Here is a 17,708-nt window from a genome sequence, read left to right as displayed (position 1 = left end):
TACATTGCTTTACTATAAGAATTTGTTAAGTACAGTTAGTTCTCATTTTTAAAAGCGTTATCGTTAATGTTATTTCGTTAATGATTTATTTTAGTTTTAGCTGTTTCGTTAGCTTTGGCTAACTATAATAAATTGATAATCACTATAATGAGTTAATAATCTTGACGTAGACAGATTTAAATTAGTACAGCCAACTCCTGCATACTTCGGCACCCGCATGTTTGCATATTCGTTGACTCCACGGCCACGATGACTATTTTTAAATACTGTATATTTCAATACTGTAAATTTCCCCATAACTAATTTCTTTCATTTTCCTCTCATATTTATAAATCAGATGTTTATCAGCGTTTTGTCAAGTATTCCGTGACTAGATTGGCTCAACGTCTCCCGTGCGTAATGTGGCAAACAACATCCGGCCAGGCATGCGCATCTGAGGTAATGGAGTTTCGGATTGCACTCAGTTGCCAAACTGCTCGTTTTCCTCAACGTGTATCGCTGCGTGGATAGGTGATTACACAAAATATACAGCACTGGTGACTATTATTTGGTCCACGGTGGAGTAAGAGGTGAGTAACCAAACGTCGCGTCTGCTTTCGACTTGACCAGAATCGTGCAGCCCGTGAAGTCTAAATGCTGATCTGTTAGCTTTGCACCGCTACAACGACAGCTAAAGCCTGTGCTTGCATCGGGGTGTAGTTTAATTCCTGGAACACTATTTATTGAGAAATAATCATTTACCCGAAAGAAGCCAAATAATATATAGAGGGTAGGACAGCTGTAATGTGACATTTAGTCAAGACACATTGTCAGAACAATCAGATATTCGTCGGCCTTGTTTTTCGCTTTCTCTTTCGATGTAATGTCACTGGAAGGAAATAACCTCCTGGGAAGTAGCCATATCCCACGTAAGGAATCCATCCACTATCTAGCTGCTTTGTGTGAACTGCGTATTAAAATATTGCAGGACGAGCTTTGCAAATGTGGGATATGCTAAAATAACAGGGGAAATAAATGTTGTTCATTGCAGGCGATGGAAATTTGTATTGCAATACATAATGATAGGGCTTAGGGCGAGTTAGCATATGAGCTAACGCTAGCCGACAGGTCGGATCGAGTTAAAAGACAAGCTAGTTTAACCAACCAGAGACGGCTGAAGTGTTATCGCTTATAAAATAATAATAATATAGATATTGACAAAATATACAGTACTTTTAAAGGGGCCAAAATTCGGTTATTTACAATGTTTTTAATTTAGGAATAACTTGGGACATTTTAGAAAGTAAATTTTAGAAAGTAATTTTAAGGGATGCTTTGCTTATTCAGCAAGGAGTTCATATTTTTTCTACTGCTACTTTATACACTTTATTATTTTTCATGTACAAGTAATATCTTTAAAAACGCCCTTTGCCACTTGCTGTCGACTGAAAATGACATCAGTTGCTCAAAGCCGTATTTTCTGGGTTTTGCTCATGTAACATTTACAAGCTGAACAGAAAATAATTGACAAGCACTGTGCTATCTTGTATGCTAAAATTCAGGTGTAACGTACTGCAAGGTTCTTTCATCTTTAGTTCTTAGACTCGACTTTAGTCATCCCTTAGGATGGTTCCCTCAGGAACTGTACGCTAAAAAAAACAAAAAACGTCAACAGACTACAATAACCTGACAGCAAGCAACCCAGTTTTTGTCATTTCTATGTGTGAATAAAAGTTCTCTTTGCCGGGTGCAGGAGTTGCCATCAGTTTTGGGATGGCTTCAGACACAGCTCCCCCAAACTATGGCTCCAAGGGGATCATGACATTTTACCCCACTGCTGAGGAGTTCAAGAATTTCAGCCGATATGTCGCCTACATGGAGTCACAAGGAGCACACAAAGCAGGCCTGGCCAAAGTATGTGCTTCATGCTGATTAAATTTGTGCAATCGTTGTAGTTGATGTGACAGTGATGATTTTTTTAAGTACAATTCCCGTATTTATTCTAATTATCGCCCATATTCTAATAATCGCCCAGTGTGTGTTAGCAATGACATAAATAAAAAACATTGATACCTCTAATTATCGCCCATGCTGCTAAAAATTCCCCCCAAAACTTACGTTTTCCTCCGCGACCGCATGCCGACGTCATTGCGCAAGTTTAAATATGACTGGTTTGACAGCATGTCGAATGTCCCTTTTAAATTGTTTTTCTCCATAAACTATGATACAATTACACTCGTCACTCCGCTACAATATCCTCAAACAATTACGTTATCGGGGCGTGCGCTCGAACAAGACGATTGCGATAACATGACGTGCGCAACATGTGATGTGCGACGGGAACGTGTCGCATCGATGGAGCGTCAATTGACGCACCCCGCTGTTAAAGGTAGATCAAAAGAGCCGCTGTTCTAGTGTTAAGAACACCAGTAAGATGCAGGTATTGCATACTACATAAGGAAAATATACATATTATCGCCCATTTCAGTGCCCCTTGGCAATCGGACAAAAAGTGTTCTTTATTAATCGCCCCCCCGTTGGACATAAACCTTCTATTATCGCCCTGGGCGATAATTAGAATAAATACGGTATGTTGCACTGACATGTACTTTTTAATAGTGTTTTTTTGTTTTGTTTGGCATATTGTGCAAACAATGACCAGTGATCTTTTTTTCTCCCCCTCATGTCTAGGTGGTCCCACCAAAGGAATGGAAGCCGAGACATACATATGATGACATAGACGATTTGGTGATTCCTGCACCCATTCAGCAAGTGGTGACAGGCCAGTCGGGCCTTTTCACGCAGTACAATATTCAGAAGAAATCAATGTCTGTGAAAGAATTTCGCAAGCTTGCAAACAGCGACAAGTAAAACAAACACTTACATTTCCCTTGTTTTAAATGTTGGTTTTTTTTTTTTACCCGTGATTTTAAAAAAAGTCTTTTGTCCATTTTTGCAGGTTCTGTAGCCCTCACTATGATGATTTTGATGAACTGGAAAGAAAGTACTGGAAGAACGTGACATTTAATCCTCCGATATATGGGGCCGATGTTGGTGGCAGTCTATACAATCCAGTGAGTTGATGACAAAAGTCACTCTTGTTTTATACTCTCAATAATGGGCTATAGTCTATATTAAAGTCAGATGTACATCAAATTCAAAGGTGCTGAGTCCTGAACAATTAGCAGACAATGAGTTACAATACTGGATTAAAAATGAAAAGAATATGTATAAACTATTATTAGGCTAGTTTAAAACCTCAAAGGCGCACTTCCTGTTCTAATCTGTCTGAGAACAGTCACCCCCTCCCCCCTTCATGTTATACACACAACAAATCAGATGGCATGATGCCAACATAATAACAAGTTTAACTCTTGTGTTGTTGTGCTTTCTTCCAGGATATCAAAGAGTGGAACATTTGTCATCTGAATACCATTTTGGACACGGTGGAGTCTGAAAGTGGCATCACGATCGAGGGTGTTAATACACCCTACCTGTATTTTGGTATGTGGAAGACCACGTTTGCGTGGCACACTGAGGACATGGACCTCTACAGTATCAACTACTTGCACTTTGGAGAACCCAAATCCTGGTAATTAATAAATAAAGGCAACAAATGATGTTTCTTGAAAGTACAAATGCATCTTGAGTGACGAGACACATTTGAATGTCTGCAGGTACTGTGTCCCTCCAGAGCATGGGAGACGATTTGAGCGTCTGGCTCAAGGTGCGACACGAGTGGAATATTTATTGACACATTTACATTAACGTGATTTAACAGTAACTTCTCCTAACATTCCCCCTGGCTTCTCTAGGGTTCTTTTCTGGCAGTGCACAAACTTGTGAGGCCTTTTTGAGGCACAAGATGACCTTGATATCACCTTCAATACTGAAGAAATATGGCATTCCGTTTGAAAAGGTATGAAATAAGTCATTTCATCTCGTGAGGTCTTATCAAGAGGCATTTTTAAATGATCTTTTGTACCTGCTTTTCTTAGATGACCCAATATGCCGGCGAGTTCATGGTCACGTTCCCTTATGCTTATCATGCTGGCTTCAACCATGGTTTCAACTGTGCCGAATCCACCAATTTCGCCACACAGAGGTGGATTGAATATGGCAAGCAAGCAGTCTTGGTGAGAATTTTTAAACATGACCGTCAAATACTTCCACTTCATTTGCAGTTTGGCACAAGAGTGCCCCCCCCCCTCTGTATCACAAAAATTGCTGAATTTTTAAATTTTTGAATGGCATGAAGGCAATGAAACATCCCAGCCTGTACTCTTCAAGTTCTCCAACATAGCATCATGGCTCTAACAAACTGGAGAAGGTGGATAACTCAATTGTGTCCCACTTGTGCTTTTCTCTGTCAGTGTTCGTGCCGCAAGGACATGGTGAAGATCTCCATGGATGTGTTTGTCAAAAAGTTTCAGCCCGATCGCTACGAACTGTGGCTGGCAGGACGAGACACGGCGCCCATCGACCACTCCAGGCCCACGCCAGAGGCCAAAGAATTCCTGGGCGATTCTTTTAACATCATCTACAACACCAGCAGTTGTTCCGTTGATTGCGGACGGGATGACGTAGAGCGGAAAAGGTTTGGGACTCCATTTTGGTATATTTGCTATATTCACACAGTGCACAACGGTGGTCATGTCATGTCTGAAAAATGCCCTTCCTTCAAGTCTCCTCAATATGGCTCCATTTTGTGTGATCTTTAGTCCACTGCAAAGAATTGAGACCAAGAGACACCGGGTGTGTCTTCAGCTGCCCGACGAAGTTGTTCCTAAAGATACAGATGAGGAAATGACACTGTATGCCAAGCGGCCAAGACTGAATCTTTTGCCACCACGTATAACGTCGCAAGATGGCAAGCGAAATAAAGGTACGGTTACTTGTGCGTTGTTACGGGCCTTTGTTTGCTCTTTGCTTTAACAGCTGTTTGATTTCATTGACAGGCCCACCAAAGTTGGTTGTCACGCCAACAAAGCTGACCTTGATCGATCCGTTTCACCGCTTAAACACTTCAGATTCGGGGCACACGCCTCACTACACCAAGACTCGTCCGCCTGCATTTTCATCCCATTCCCAAAACGGTCATCTGTCAACCTCGGCAACGTGGTCGAGCGCCACGGGGCAACCTTCCCGTAAAATGGGGGTGGCCAGCCTGCTCTTCCATCGGACCCTCACTCAAAAAGACATCCTGCAAGTGCACAACTACCCGCGAGCAAAACAGCCGGTTCACACCATGCTGCAGGTGCACAGCTACGCCAGAGAGCATCAACCGCGCAATCTCCAGCTCTCAGGCACCACGCTGCCTGCATCTCAGGCACCGGGCAGCGGAAGCACTGAGTCGGAGCCACAATCACCAATCGCTCTCAGCGAAGTAGAGCTCGCACAAACGGAAAATTCCGTGGAGGACCACACGCCGGGTGTTTCGGTGTCCGTTGATGATCAGGACGCAACGGTGAAGGCCATTGCCGAGAGCACCGCCGTTACACAGCCCACCCATGTCGACCAAGTGGAGATGCTGAAGAACCAAAACAAAAGAAAGGTCTGTATTGTTTAAATCCTCCTACAAAGGCATGCCTAGAAATTGAAATGGAAAATGAGATTAATCAATTAATCTTGGTCCTTGACAAAAATGAATATGACAGTGGGCGGCTCTGTACTGGCTCTCTCATTTGCCTGCTTTTCTTTAGCGTTTGGAATGGTGACTAATTTACTACAAGGCAGAACTTGAAGGGGTGGGCACTGGTGCCTTTCGATATGAGGGTTAGACTGAATTCTTTCCGCATTCATATCGCAGAGCATCTTTGCTCGTTCATCCCCCATTAGGATTGAAATGTTGCAGAAAAAAAGACCTTGTAATTGAGGTCCTCTATCTCAAGGCACGGCTGCACTAACTATTTTGTTAAAAGTGTGTTGAATTGTATTCGTCCAGTTCCGAACAACAGACGACAAGCCAATGAGTGTAAGTACTTGTAGACTGGACCTAAAATGGATATGAAAATATGTATTACCAGTACAGAGCTCCCAATACTGGTTTCTCTGAACTGTAAAGGATGTCATGCAATGAGGACGGACGGACGGACGGATGGATGGATGGATGGATGGATGGATGGATGATGGATGGATGATGGATGGATGATGGATGGATGATGGATGGATGGATGGATGGATGGATGATGGATGATGGATGATGGATGGATGGATGGATGGATGGATGGATGGATGGATGGACGGACGGACGGACGGACGGACGGACGGACGGACGGACGGACGGACGGACGGACGGACGGACGGACGGACGGACGGACGGACGGACGGACGGACGGACGGACGGATGGATGGATGGATTTTGTTCGCTGAGGTTTTGCCTTGCTAAATCTAATTTCACCACCAGGTGTCAGAAGAGCAGTCCTACTGTATGTCAGTGGTCACCAAGAAACAGCAACAAGAATCCCTCAGAAAACTTCCACGGCACCATCCTCTCTTCAGAGAGGCATACAGCGATGATGGTAAGACAAATAGATTTGGTTTGGATTTTTCAAAACACTCCTCCCAAAATGTTAAGCATATTTATGACAATTGAACCTACATTTACTCTGTAGACGTGTATGTGGATCTGGATGTGGAGCAAGAAGAGAAAGAGGAGTGGGCAAAACCACTTCGGCGGCTGTGGCAGTGTCGACCTTTAAGCCCCCAGGTGGAGTGGGAGTACAATAAGAGAATGGGTAAACAGGCTCCTTACTGTTCCATCTGCCTTCTTTTCTACACCCACCATCAGGTGAGCTGCATCATCTTAATATACAGCATCAATTTCCTTTTATTGTTAAACACAGTTTTGCTATCTAGAATGTAACATTGGAGTAGAATACATTATATAGATGAATTGTTTCATGATGACACTTGGTAAGTCAAAAGCTAAAATCTCAAATTGTATTTGTGCGCCTTGGCCACCAGGGGGCATTATATCGCATACATACATATGTCCGGAGAAGAGCTTTGACTAAGTAACTTCTCTTTTCTGTACCGTCACTCTGTTATTCAACAAGAACATTTATGTTTATTTCTTTTTTAGTCTGAAGCCGGCAACAGCAATTCCAGTGTGACGTTGGTGAACCGCCAAGGTCACCAGTGGTCCAAACCCCTCATTCCTGAAATGTGTTTTAACACGCACACCAACAAGGCCAGTGATAGCGGGGAAGGCCAGCTGTCCAACCCACACATCACAGAGGACGGCATCAGCCGGCTGGTCAGCTGCTCGCAATGCTGCGTCCGAGTACACACCAGTAAGCTCTTTTTCCTTTGAGTGTATCTTGTTACACCCCAAGATAATTATTCATGAAAAGACATTTTAACACACACAGTAGTTGAAGGAAGCCTATTTAATTATTTACCATAAATACAGTGGGGAAAACACATATAGTTAATGATTAAAGGCCTGGTTTTTTTCCCCCTTCTTCTAAATCCTAAGAAATGAACTGTAATGGAAAAAATGTGTTCTTGTCTGGCTCAGGTTGCTATGGTGTAACCAGAGACGAAGCAGAGCAGGATGACTGGCTGTGTGCTCGCTGCAAAGCTGATGCCACCTTTGAGGTTTGTCTGCCGGGCTTTCCATTATTGATAGTAAGCTGTTGTTAGGTTGATAAGCACAGTTAAGTTAAACACAGCGAGGTTCCACATGAAGTTGCGTGAGTATGATAGGAACCCAGACTGATCGCTTGAGGTTAAATTGCTGCTTTGTTTTTTTTATAGCAAAAAAAGTGATCTACTTTAAATGGGACATGTTTTCGTCACTTTGAAAGTAAACTTGGCTGTGCTCCCTTTTTAGTCGTGCTGGGTGTGTTCCCTTCCTTTTTTGTGTTATTGTTAGTGGACTACATTGTTCCTCTTTTTGTTTTTAAATTGTATCGAATCTGTTATCAGCATTCCGTTTCATTGTTATGCAACAATCCGGAAATATTGACCAATATTTGTACACTAATGGACACGTCTGCCCGCCAGTGCAGGTCTTTCAATGCAGTGGGAATTTTAATTTCACTACTGATTTTCTTTTTAAACCCGTGACCCAAATACATTTACGTTATATATATATTTTTTCATTTTAATAATTGAATCAGGATTCAATTTCAGTGTTTAACAGCATCAACCCACTTTTTCTTGCTCCAGGACTGCTGTCTGTGTTCTCTCCGAGGCGGCGCACTGCAGAGAGCCAACAATGACAAGTAAATAATCCTAGCCATCCGATCGTCCAGGCACCTCGTTAATGATGGATGCTTTTGATTTGCCCAACTCTGCAATTCAGCCCTTCTGATTTGTTTGACTTTGTCTGGTGACACGCTATAAGTGAAAAAGCAGCAAATTAATGATTAGTGTAGTGCAGTGTGACCTTCTGTGTTTCAGTTTATTTCCTGTCAAAATGTGAAGAATTGCCCTAAAGAGAGCCCCCCCCTGTTCATATCTGCTATTTCAATCGCCACCGAAAGTAGCTTTTTGTTCAACTAATCCCCTCCCACCTCATAGCTTCCTGTCATGTGACTACAAATGATTCTAGCATTTTTTTTTTTAGCTCTAATATTGCTCCTGTTTTCATAGTATGAATGCAATTACAAGTACACTTTTTGTAAGTTGCTTTCAGTCCAATGTTGAGGCTAAAATTTAACAAGAATTTGTTACCATTGACATGAAAAGTGTTTTCTGAACTAAAGATATTCTTACACCCTTGAGCACATTGAACCCAACCCTTGAGCACATTGAACCCACAGTGATTGAGCTTTCACACTCGAATGAATGAATGTTCTTTGGAAACTGGACAGCAGGCAAAAGTTTACCTTTGAAGTTATCCATTCCCTACTATACAACTATACAATTTAAACATGTTTAAAATATGTACTGCAGTTATATTTGAAAGGGAAGTCTTACTGAATGTCGAAAATGTAGGAATGTTGCTGAATTTTGCACCCTGGACATTGTTCTGTTTGTCTTGAGTCAATGTCATATTTATTTGTGTGGCAGGTGGGTCCATGTGCTGTGCGCCATCACTGTGCTCGAAGCTCGCTTTGTAAACATCACAGAGCGGCGTCCCATCGATCTATCTGCAATCCCGCTGCCTCGCTTCAGACTGGTAAGAGAGGCCCAACAGATCATAAATGACTCAAGCCCTAACCCTCCAACCTTTTAAATAACATCAAAGTATATTAAAAAGTGCATGTCATTTTTACTCCAGAAGGAAGCTGTTAAATGTCCCCCAAATTGCTGTTGTTGTGTTCAACACTCCCTTGAACCCTTTTTTTTTTTTTTTTTTTTTTTTTTTTTTTTTTTTTTTTTAATCTTTCCCACGCTTGCTTCCTTTCTCCTCCTTTCCTTCCCCTTGCACTTGCACTTCCCTTACTTTACCCCACTGCTTGAAACCTTTTCCCCTCTACACCCCCGCCTGACGTGACTCTTTTGTCTTTGGCAGAAATGCGCTTTCTGCAGGAAACGGATGAAGAGGGAGTCGACAGGCTGCTGCGTGCAGTGCTCCCACGGACGCTGCTCCACGGCCTTCCACCCCAGCTGCGCACAGGCCGCCGGCGTCCTCATGCACCCGGACGACTGGCCGTTTATTGTCTTCATCACCTGTCACCGGCACAAAGCCACTGGCATTATTGAGGTAACTATCTGTCGCTGGCAACTAGTACAAATGCTATTAAAAAACCTCCCAGAAGATGATAACTCCAAAGAAAGACTGTTGTTTCCCATTTCACAGCTAAATTCCATATTTAGTCCACTATATATATATATTTTTTTTTATGAATCATCCTCTTGTGGTCCACAGCGTAATAAGGACTCCATGCGAGAGCTGTCAGTGGGCCAGAAGGTGATATGTAAATACAGAAATGGTCGTTACTACCACAGCGAGGTGGTGGGCCTGACCAGCGCCACCTTCTACGAGGTGGTGTTTGACGACGGCTCGTATAGCGACAACCTTTTCCCAGAGGACATTGAGGTCAGCGAGCGTCACACGTCAGTCCACTGGGCTCCATTCACTCAGTCCGTCTTGACAGTTAGCTGGTCTTTCCCTCCAGAATCGGGACTGTGCACGACTTGGGCCGCCTGCAAAGGGTGCTGCCGTGTCAGTACGATGGACTGACGGATTGTTGTATGGCGGCAAGTTTGTGGCATCCCACTCCATCCCCATGTACCTGGTAGGACAATAATATTGCAGATGAATTGCAATGTCTTAGCCAGACAACTTACACATCTGCTGCCTTTCAGGTGGAGTTTGAAGATGAATCCCAAATTTCCGTCAAGCGTGAAGACGTGTACACCTTAGATGAAGATCTGCCCAAACGGGTCAAATCGCGATTTGTAAGTCTCAGTACTTTTACAACTCATGTCACGTACCAATTTGAACCCAGCTACCACAGTTTTTTTTTTTCTTCCTTCCCTCAACAGTCGGTGGCGTCAGACATGCGCTTTGAGCTCTTCTCACAGGACGACGTCAAACAGAACTCCAAACGACAACGGGTCATCAACTCCCGTTACAGAGAGGACTACATCGAGCCCATCATTTATCGGGCCATTATGGAGTGACGTTGGTTTGTCCTACCTTCCTCCTGGCTCATTTGCTTCCACGGCCTGCCAGGTTTCATATTTATAAAGTACGGCTGGGACTTAAATGATTTTGTTGTGCTTTGAATCACACTCTTTCATATCAGGCTCTGTAAGATTTCCTTTTCCTTAATTTATTTTTGGGAGGGGAAGAAGCCATCAGCCAGTAATCAAGTAGGCAAAAGTTGCACTACTTATTGAGGCAAGATGTTTTTTTTTCCACCCCCACGTCAGCTATATGCAGCTCAGAAGCCATTTTTCTCATTTAACAATTTTTCCATCCACTTGTGACTTTTAAGGAGCATGATATGAACAGAACTGTGGAGATGCCGAGCGTGTACCGAATCACTCCATTAACTGTCTGACAAACTGTCACATCGCATTTGCCCAAAGAAATTCAACATTATTCATGGAGCGTGTCAACAAGGTTTTAATCGCGTTCCCATCCCATCCCATGGAACTTCATTACAATTTGTTTGCCATCAACTGTGACAACTGGAGAAATGTACTCTAGCCTTATCCCCCCCCATAAAGCCTATGGATTATTTTGGCTATGTTACGAAATACTTTATGCGGGTGACTTTAGTTTGAGGAAATAAACTATTTTTGTCCTTTTCGCTATCTATAGAAAACATCAGATGTATTTATATTTATTAAAAGAATGGCAGGTTTTCAGGCACACTGTTAATAGCTTTCCAGCTAGTTGTTTTGGGTCAATTTTCCTGGATTCACCTGCCACTGAGGAACACGTGGCCGCTAAAGAGCTAAACTTTAATCCTTTTTGTCTGGTGACTGCTAGCTTTAGATATCAAAATAAGAAAGTAGTTGTTCAGTCCCAAATGAAAAACACGGTGAGGGTGACATTCCGTTTTAGTTAACTGCTGTAAGTACAAATAATACCTGTACTGCTTAGTGACTGGTCACTGTTTGGTTTCGAGCAAAAGTACCATTAAGTCGGTCTTTGTTAAACCCTCGACTGTTTGAGTAAAGTTTGGGATAAGAAAAACATGTTTGTGTGTCAGTGATTTTGATGAAATATATTAGAATTAAGCATGTTGCAGTTTTTCACGGTTTTTATGTCCAAATAGACATATTGTGCCCCCCCAAACAATTAAGTACAAATTCTGTTCTTTGTGACCCCACTTGTCTAACCCATATTCAGATAAATATTGATTGCATTCGTGAACTAGGAATTAAGCAGCAAAATCCACCTATTTGTATCCATCTCAGGAGGCGGCCATTTTGTCACTTTCTGTCATCTGAAAATGACTTCACAGTGCCCGAGGGCTCAACTTGTAAACTTCACATGCCCAAACGTCAAAAACAGGTGAGCTGTGATCGGTCTTTGGTGTTTGGAATTTAGGAGGAAGCCCAAGCACCTGCATTCGACCCAAAGAAAGTTACTTGCATAAGGATTACAGACTATCTCTGAAGGCAACACCTTATGGATAGATACAGTGCCTTGCGAAAGTATTCGGCCCCCTTGAACCTTTCAACATTTCGCGACATTTCAGGCTTCAAACATAGAGATATAAAAGTTTAATTTTTTGTCAAGAATCAACAAGTGGGACACAATTGTGAAGTGGAATGAAATTTATTGGATAATTTAAACTTTTTTAACAAATAAACTGAAAAGTGGGGCGTGCAATATTATTCGGCCCCCTTGCGCTAATACTTTGTAGCGCCACCTTTTGCTGCAATTACAGCTGCAAGTCGCTTGGGGTATGTCTCTATCAGTTTTGCACATCGAGAGACTGGAATTCTTGCCCATTCTTCCCTGCAAAACAGCTCGAGCTCAGTGAGGTTGGATGGAGAGCGTTTGTGAACAGCAGTCTTCAGCTCTTTCCACAGATTCTCGATTGGATTCAGGTCTGGACTTTGACTTGGCCATTCTAACATCTGGATACGTCTATTTGTGAACCATTCCGTTGTAGATTTGGCTTTATGTTTTGGATCATTGTCCTGTTGGAAGATAAATCTCCGTCCCAGTCTCAGGTCTTTTGCAGACTCCAACAGGTTTTCTTCCAGAATGGTCCTGTATTTGGCTCCATCCATCTTCCCATCAATTTTAGCCATCTTCCCTGTCCCTGCTGAAGAAAAGCAGGCCCAAACCATGATGCTGCCACCACCATGTTTGACAGTGGGGATGTGAGCTGTGTTGCTTTTACGCCAAACATATCGTTTTGCATTGTGGCCAAAAAGTTCGATTTTGGTTTCATCTGACCAGAGCACCTTTTTCCACGTTTGGTGTCTCTCCCAGGTGGCTTGTGGCAAACTTTAAACGAGACTTTTTATGGATATCTTTGAGAAATGGCTTTCTTCTTGCCACTCTTCCATAAAGGCCAGATTTGTGCAGTGCACGACTGATTGTTGTCCTATGGACAGACTCTCCCACCTCAGCTGTAGTTATCTGCAGTTCATCCAGAGTGATCATGGGCCTCTTGGCTGCATCTCTGATTAGTCTTCTCCTTGTTTGAGATGAAAGTTTGGAGGGACGGCCGGGTCTTGGTAGATTTGCAGTGGTCTGATACTCCTTCCATTTCAATATAATTGCTTGCACAGTGCTCCTTGAGATGTTTAAAGCTTGGGAAATCTTTTTGTATCCAAATCCGGCTTTAAACTTCTCCACAACAGTATCTCGGAGCTGCCTGGTGTGTTCCTTTGTCTTCATGGTTCTCTCTGCGCTTTAAACAGAACCCTGAGACTATCAAAGAGCAGGTGCATTTATACGGAGACTTGATTACACACAGGTGCATTCTATTTATCATCATCAGTCATTTAGGACAACATTGGATCATTCAAAGATCCTCACTGAACTTCTGGAGTGAGTTTGCTGCACTGAAAGTAAAGGGGCCGAATAATATTGCACGCCCCACTTTTCAGTTTTTTATTTGTTAAAAAAGTTTAAATTATCCAATAAATTTCGTTCCACTTCGCGATTGTGTCCCACTTGTTGTTGATTCTTGACAAAAAATTTATATCTTTGTGTGAAGCCTGAAATGTGGTGAAATGTTGAAAGGTTCAAGGGGGCCGAATACTTTCGCAAGGCACTGTAGATTCACTCGCTTCATAAAGTTTTTCAAACCTTCCCACATGAGCAGTATTCGTTATGAGTGACATTAAAAAAAGTGTCTTGCTTCAACGCCTCCCCCGCAATTCTTCCTGAGATTTTTTTTGGTATATAATGCTGTTCTGTAGCCTGCACAGGTTATACACTGCACACAATAGCAGCATACCATAACCATTATCTACAATCAGCACGCAGCCTGACTGATAAATTCCTCTTCACAGCATCACGGCGAAACTGCACGACATTGAAAAGAATGACAACGGTTCACTTGGCTGCTGATGTCAAGTGATGCCAGTTTTAGCGTGAAGGTATTAGCCATTGCCTAGCTGTTGTGGCATTTGTGTAATTAGAGACTAGGTGTGCTTATGTGTGCTGTGACACATGTTTTACAATAGAAGCCAAGACGGCAGTTTGCAAATTTTTTTTCTCCCTTCTTTTGCCTATATCCTTGTTTGTCAGGATAGATGTGTTTGGTTAGGGTTTTGGCTAAAATAAATACAATAGCAAGGGAAATAAAATGTAAGATGTTTAGTATTGCCAGGATTCCTACATAAATGAGTCCTTAAATGTGCCTTCTTGAATTTTAACTTTATTCTAACTAAGTATTAAAGAAGTGACAGATACATGATGGCAATATTTCAAAGTTAATCTGGGAAATGGGTACAGCGCAATATTTATTGTGAAACGTTTTGCATTTTTCTGCATTTTTTTTAAGTAAGAGGAAGTCAAAATGACGAGCCTGTTTTGTAATGAATATGTGAGGCAAGAGAGATTCATATGCTCTCAAAATCCAAATTATGCGTCTAATTCAATTAATGATAGAAAATGATTAAATGCAAGAGAAGAGGAATGCAACTGTGACAGGTCAGCAAGCAGATTTGAAGCACGCTCAAGGACTTTGATTCCTGTTGGCCCCAAAAGAAATCCTGTTTTTGTTTGAGGACTTGATCTGTAACCCTGGCGATACTGTCTTGGCAGGCACATTATTGAGAGCAAACATTCTCACATTAACCTTTTGCACATCAATGCTAGCTGAGAAATCTGTCTTGTTTTTCGTTTTAGTGTTTATGTTAAATCAATGTTGTGACTTGCTTGGCGTTCCATGTCCAAATAAGAAAAGTGAGTGACCCATGTGTCGAGGTCACCGTTCTTTAGCAACACAAGTCCAGTAATAGATAATGAGGTAACATGTACTATTGGTATACAAAAGTCAATAACACAAGATGACATGTAGAAGTTAGCGGAACATCAAATCTATATTTTAAATGTGTAAGCAATTGAATTTTACTATTTTTTTCTTTGCAGAATATGCCAACCTACGGGAAAATTCACCCTGATTTGTGTCTTTTATTTTGAAATCATTCTAAGCTCCAAGTAAATAAAATAGTGCAAGGCTAAGCCTGTTGATCTTTTTGCAGAAATAGCTGACATTTACTCAATAGTTCACATTCCTAATCTCTTGGAGCTAGCCAGGGAAAATTCCATGACCCACAAAGCACAGCAGCAACAAGCTTAAGGTCAAACATTTGATTCGTCGTTATCATCATTGCTATAAACCATTAGTTTCTTCTAAATGTGGTTTAAATGTTCAAGTTTTTGCTTCAGGGTTTAATTTTTTTCTTTTTTTCAGCCACGCAAGAACAGAAACTTGTTTTGTGTTGTTGTTCCCAAGACCGATTACATTCTTGCCGACGCAAGATAGCTCAGATGATTATGGGCTAGATCCATCATGTGGTGAAGCGGACCAAAGCCTCTGGGGGACCCTTCGGCTTATGTCGCTGCTGTCTGCTGCTTAATGAGGTGACAACAACAGGAAGTCGCGTTAGGATGTGAGCACTGCTATTACTATTTCATTTTCCCTGTCAAAACCATTTTTAAAATAGAATGTTAATGCTGAAAATACTAATGGTCTCTTTTCTTTATATCACAGCAACCTGGCATTTGAAAAGGGGTGTGTAGACTTTTTATACACACCATACTCTTTTTTTTTTTTTTTTTTTTTTTTTAAGATTAGGTGGAGAATCTTTGCCACTAGAATCTTGTGCTTCTTTATAGAAACTCAATATTGTAAAAAGTGAAATGTACAAAGCTGCTTGTGGGTATATAAAATTCCCGTTTTGAAAACATGTACTATTGTGTGTTTAATGAATATGCTTTGTTAAGCAAAACAAAACACAATGGAGCACTTTCAAATCAGATATTAAGCGCAAAGTAACATGAGCCGTGTAACTTGAGCGCCTTGCCGGTGCAGTCAGACTGCGGCAGACACAAAAGACAACCAAGGGGGAGCCGCACTTGTGTTGTCCATGAATGGCCTGAAGAATTGTGCTAGTTTAAATGTGTGCATTCAGTGGGCGTAGGTGTTGTACCAACATCCTCGTTTCAATGTTGTCATGTGAATCAAGTCCTGTTTGACGAGTCAGACCAAATAAAGTGCCACCATGTCAGCTGAGGGTGTTTAGATAATAAACCGTTGCGTTCACACACTTGAGATGACGAGATCTTGATCGCTCCCTTGCTCATGGCTTGCCAATTGCTGCCTGTGAATTTTATTTTTTTAAACATGAACGTGTCACTAGTGTATAGGTCATAAAGCCTGTCTAAAGTATATTCAGAGACCAGTTCAAAATTTCGATTTTACGGATTTTGTGGGCATAGCTAAAATGGCGCCAATGCTATTAGAACACCGATCAGAGTCAACTAAAAGCCTCGCATTGTATTGATCTTTACAGACAAGTAAAGCATCTTGACTTCGGATGTCCGTCGAGCGAAGACAATAGAATAAAACAAACACTGCTTTCCGTGTCTCGAACGGTTCCTCGTTTGGCACGCCGTCGAGCTTTGTACTTCTCAGACATGTTTGGTGGAGGGACAATTCGCTCCTGCTCAGAAGAGCGATGAATTGTGAACAATGCAAATGCTGCACGGCATGAAAGCATTAACGCATACTTACTCTGAGCTGAAGAGAGAGATGAAGAGCTTTATTTGGACAAAAGTAGTGCTTTGGCTTCACATTGCGGCATCCCGGTGCCGGGTACCAAGTCAAAATTTCATCCAGACACAAGTAGTGCTTCGCTGCCATCTCGCGATATCTTGTTGACGAGAAACAATGTTGAAGAGAGTTGAGTAGTTTCGTTTAGACAAAATCAGTGCTTTGCTGCCAACTTGCTACATCTATTGCTGATTAGAAACATTTTTTTACACAATGTTGTCATCTTGAGAGAAGTAACAAGTTTATTTTGACACAGTAAAAAATACAGACATCACTTTTCATTCACTTTGCATGTGCTGTTTCTTCTGCCGGCTTGAGTTGATGGACTGAGCCCCAAAGGGAGAACAGTGGCAGAGCAGATTGTGTATCCTGCTTGATTGAATATTTATAGATCAGCTTGCTACCCTGCCACACACACTGCGTGGCAAAAGTGCGAGACTGCCTGCCGCTCCCCAATGCGCTCGTGTAACTCGGTCCTCTGCCTGGAAACTTTGAACGTAGCTTGCAAGGGCTGATGAATGATGACATTGATTTGAATGAAATTGAGGAAAACCGAGTTAGCTGTGTAATTCGAGGAGGTGTGAGGAATAGCAGAATGGATTTGCGTCTGTGTAGGAATCTGCGGAACAATACTGTAAAAGACCCAGCGGACAAAAGTGTCACGTGTTTATTTGGCATCATGGTGTGAGATGTTTGATAGTGTGGTGCTTGTGCTTTCCTGTTAATATCAGTCGCGGGCGTTCAGGGTCAATGAGGCCTTCTCTGTTGGCCTAAACATGAACAGAAAAATTGACCTACATTCAATCGCAATTAGATTTTTTTTTTTCCACGATCTTATGATTTTCTTTCCAATCAAATTTCACCTCTGGCTTATTCCATGTTAATGAAATCTGCTCATAGCCTTCAGAATCAGCAGAATCAGTAGTGCTGGGCCAGCACTGCTGGCAGATATAGCATATCCTATAATAGCAAATTGGTGGCCCTTGATGATGTCATAATTTTTCCTTCCTCTGATTGGTTGGTCAGAGAAAAACTTGTGGCAGCTAATTTAACTATGTATGATACATT

The 17,708-nt window shown here is 42.0% G+C and overlaps 1 protein-coding gene across 1 annotated transcript; it reads left to right on the top strand.

Moving 5' to 3' along the window:
• The first annotated feature begins 407 nt into the window (after positions 1-407).
• kdm4ab (lysine (K)-specific demethylase 4A, genome duplicate b) lies at positions 408-11,586 on the top strand. The gene is made up of 22 exons (XM_037275323.1): positions 408-569; positions 1,733-1,893; positions 2,671-2,846; positions 2,939-3,053; positions 3,378-3,571; positions 3,657-3,706; positions 3,795-3,898; positions 3,978-4,115; positions 4,353-4,576; positions 4,701-4,864; positions 4,938-5,533; positions 6,386-6,500; positions 6,594-6,769; positions 7,064-7,274; positions 7,502-7,581; positions 8,155-8,210; positions 9,001-9,109; positions 9,446-9,637; positions 9,803-9,973; positions 10,053-10,172; positions 10,243-10,335; positions 10,423-11,586. Exons 2-22 carry the CDS (start codon positions 1,753-1,755, stop codon positions 10,558-10,560), a joined length of 3,363 nt encoding a protein of 1,120 aa, XP_037131218.1. The 5' UTR covers positions 408-569; positions 1,733-1,752; the 3' UTR covers positions 10,561-11,586.
• The last annotated feature ends 6,122 nt before the right edge of the window (positions 11,587-17,708 follow it).

This window comes from Syngnathus acus, chromosome 17, assembly GCF_901709675.1.
Source record: "Syngnathus acus chromosome 17, fSynAcu1.2, whole genome shotgun sequence".
NCBI classification, from domain to species: Eukaryota; Metazoa; Chordata; class Actinopteri; order Syngnathiformes; family Syngnathidae; genus Syngnathus; species Syngnathus acus.
This window is presented reverse-complemented; position numbering and strand designations above follow the sequence as displayed.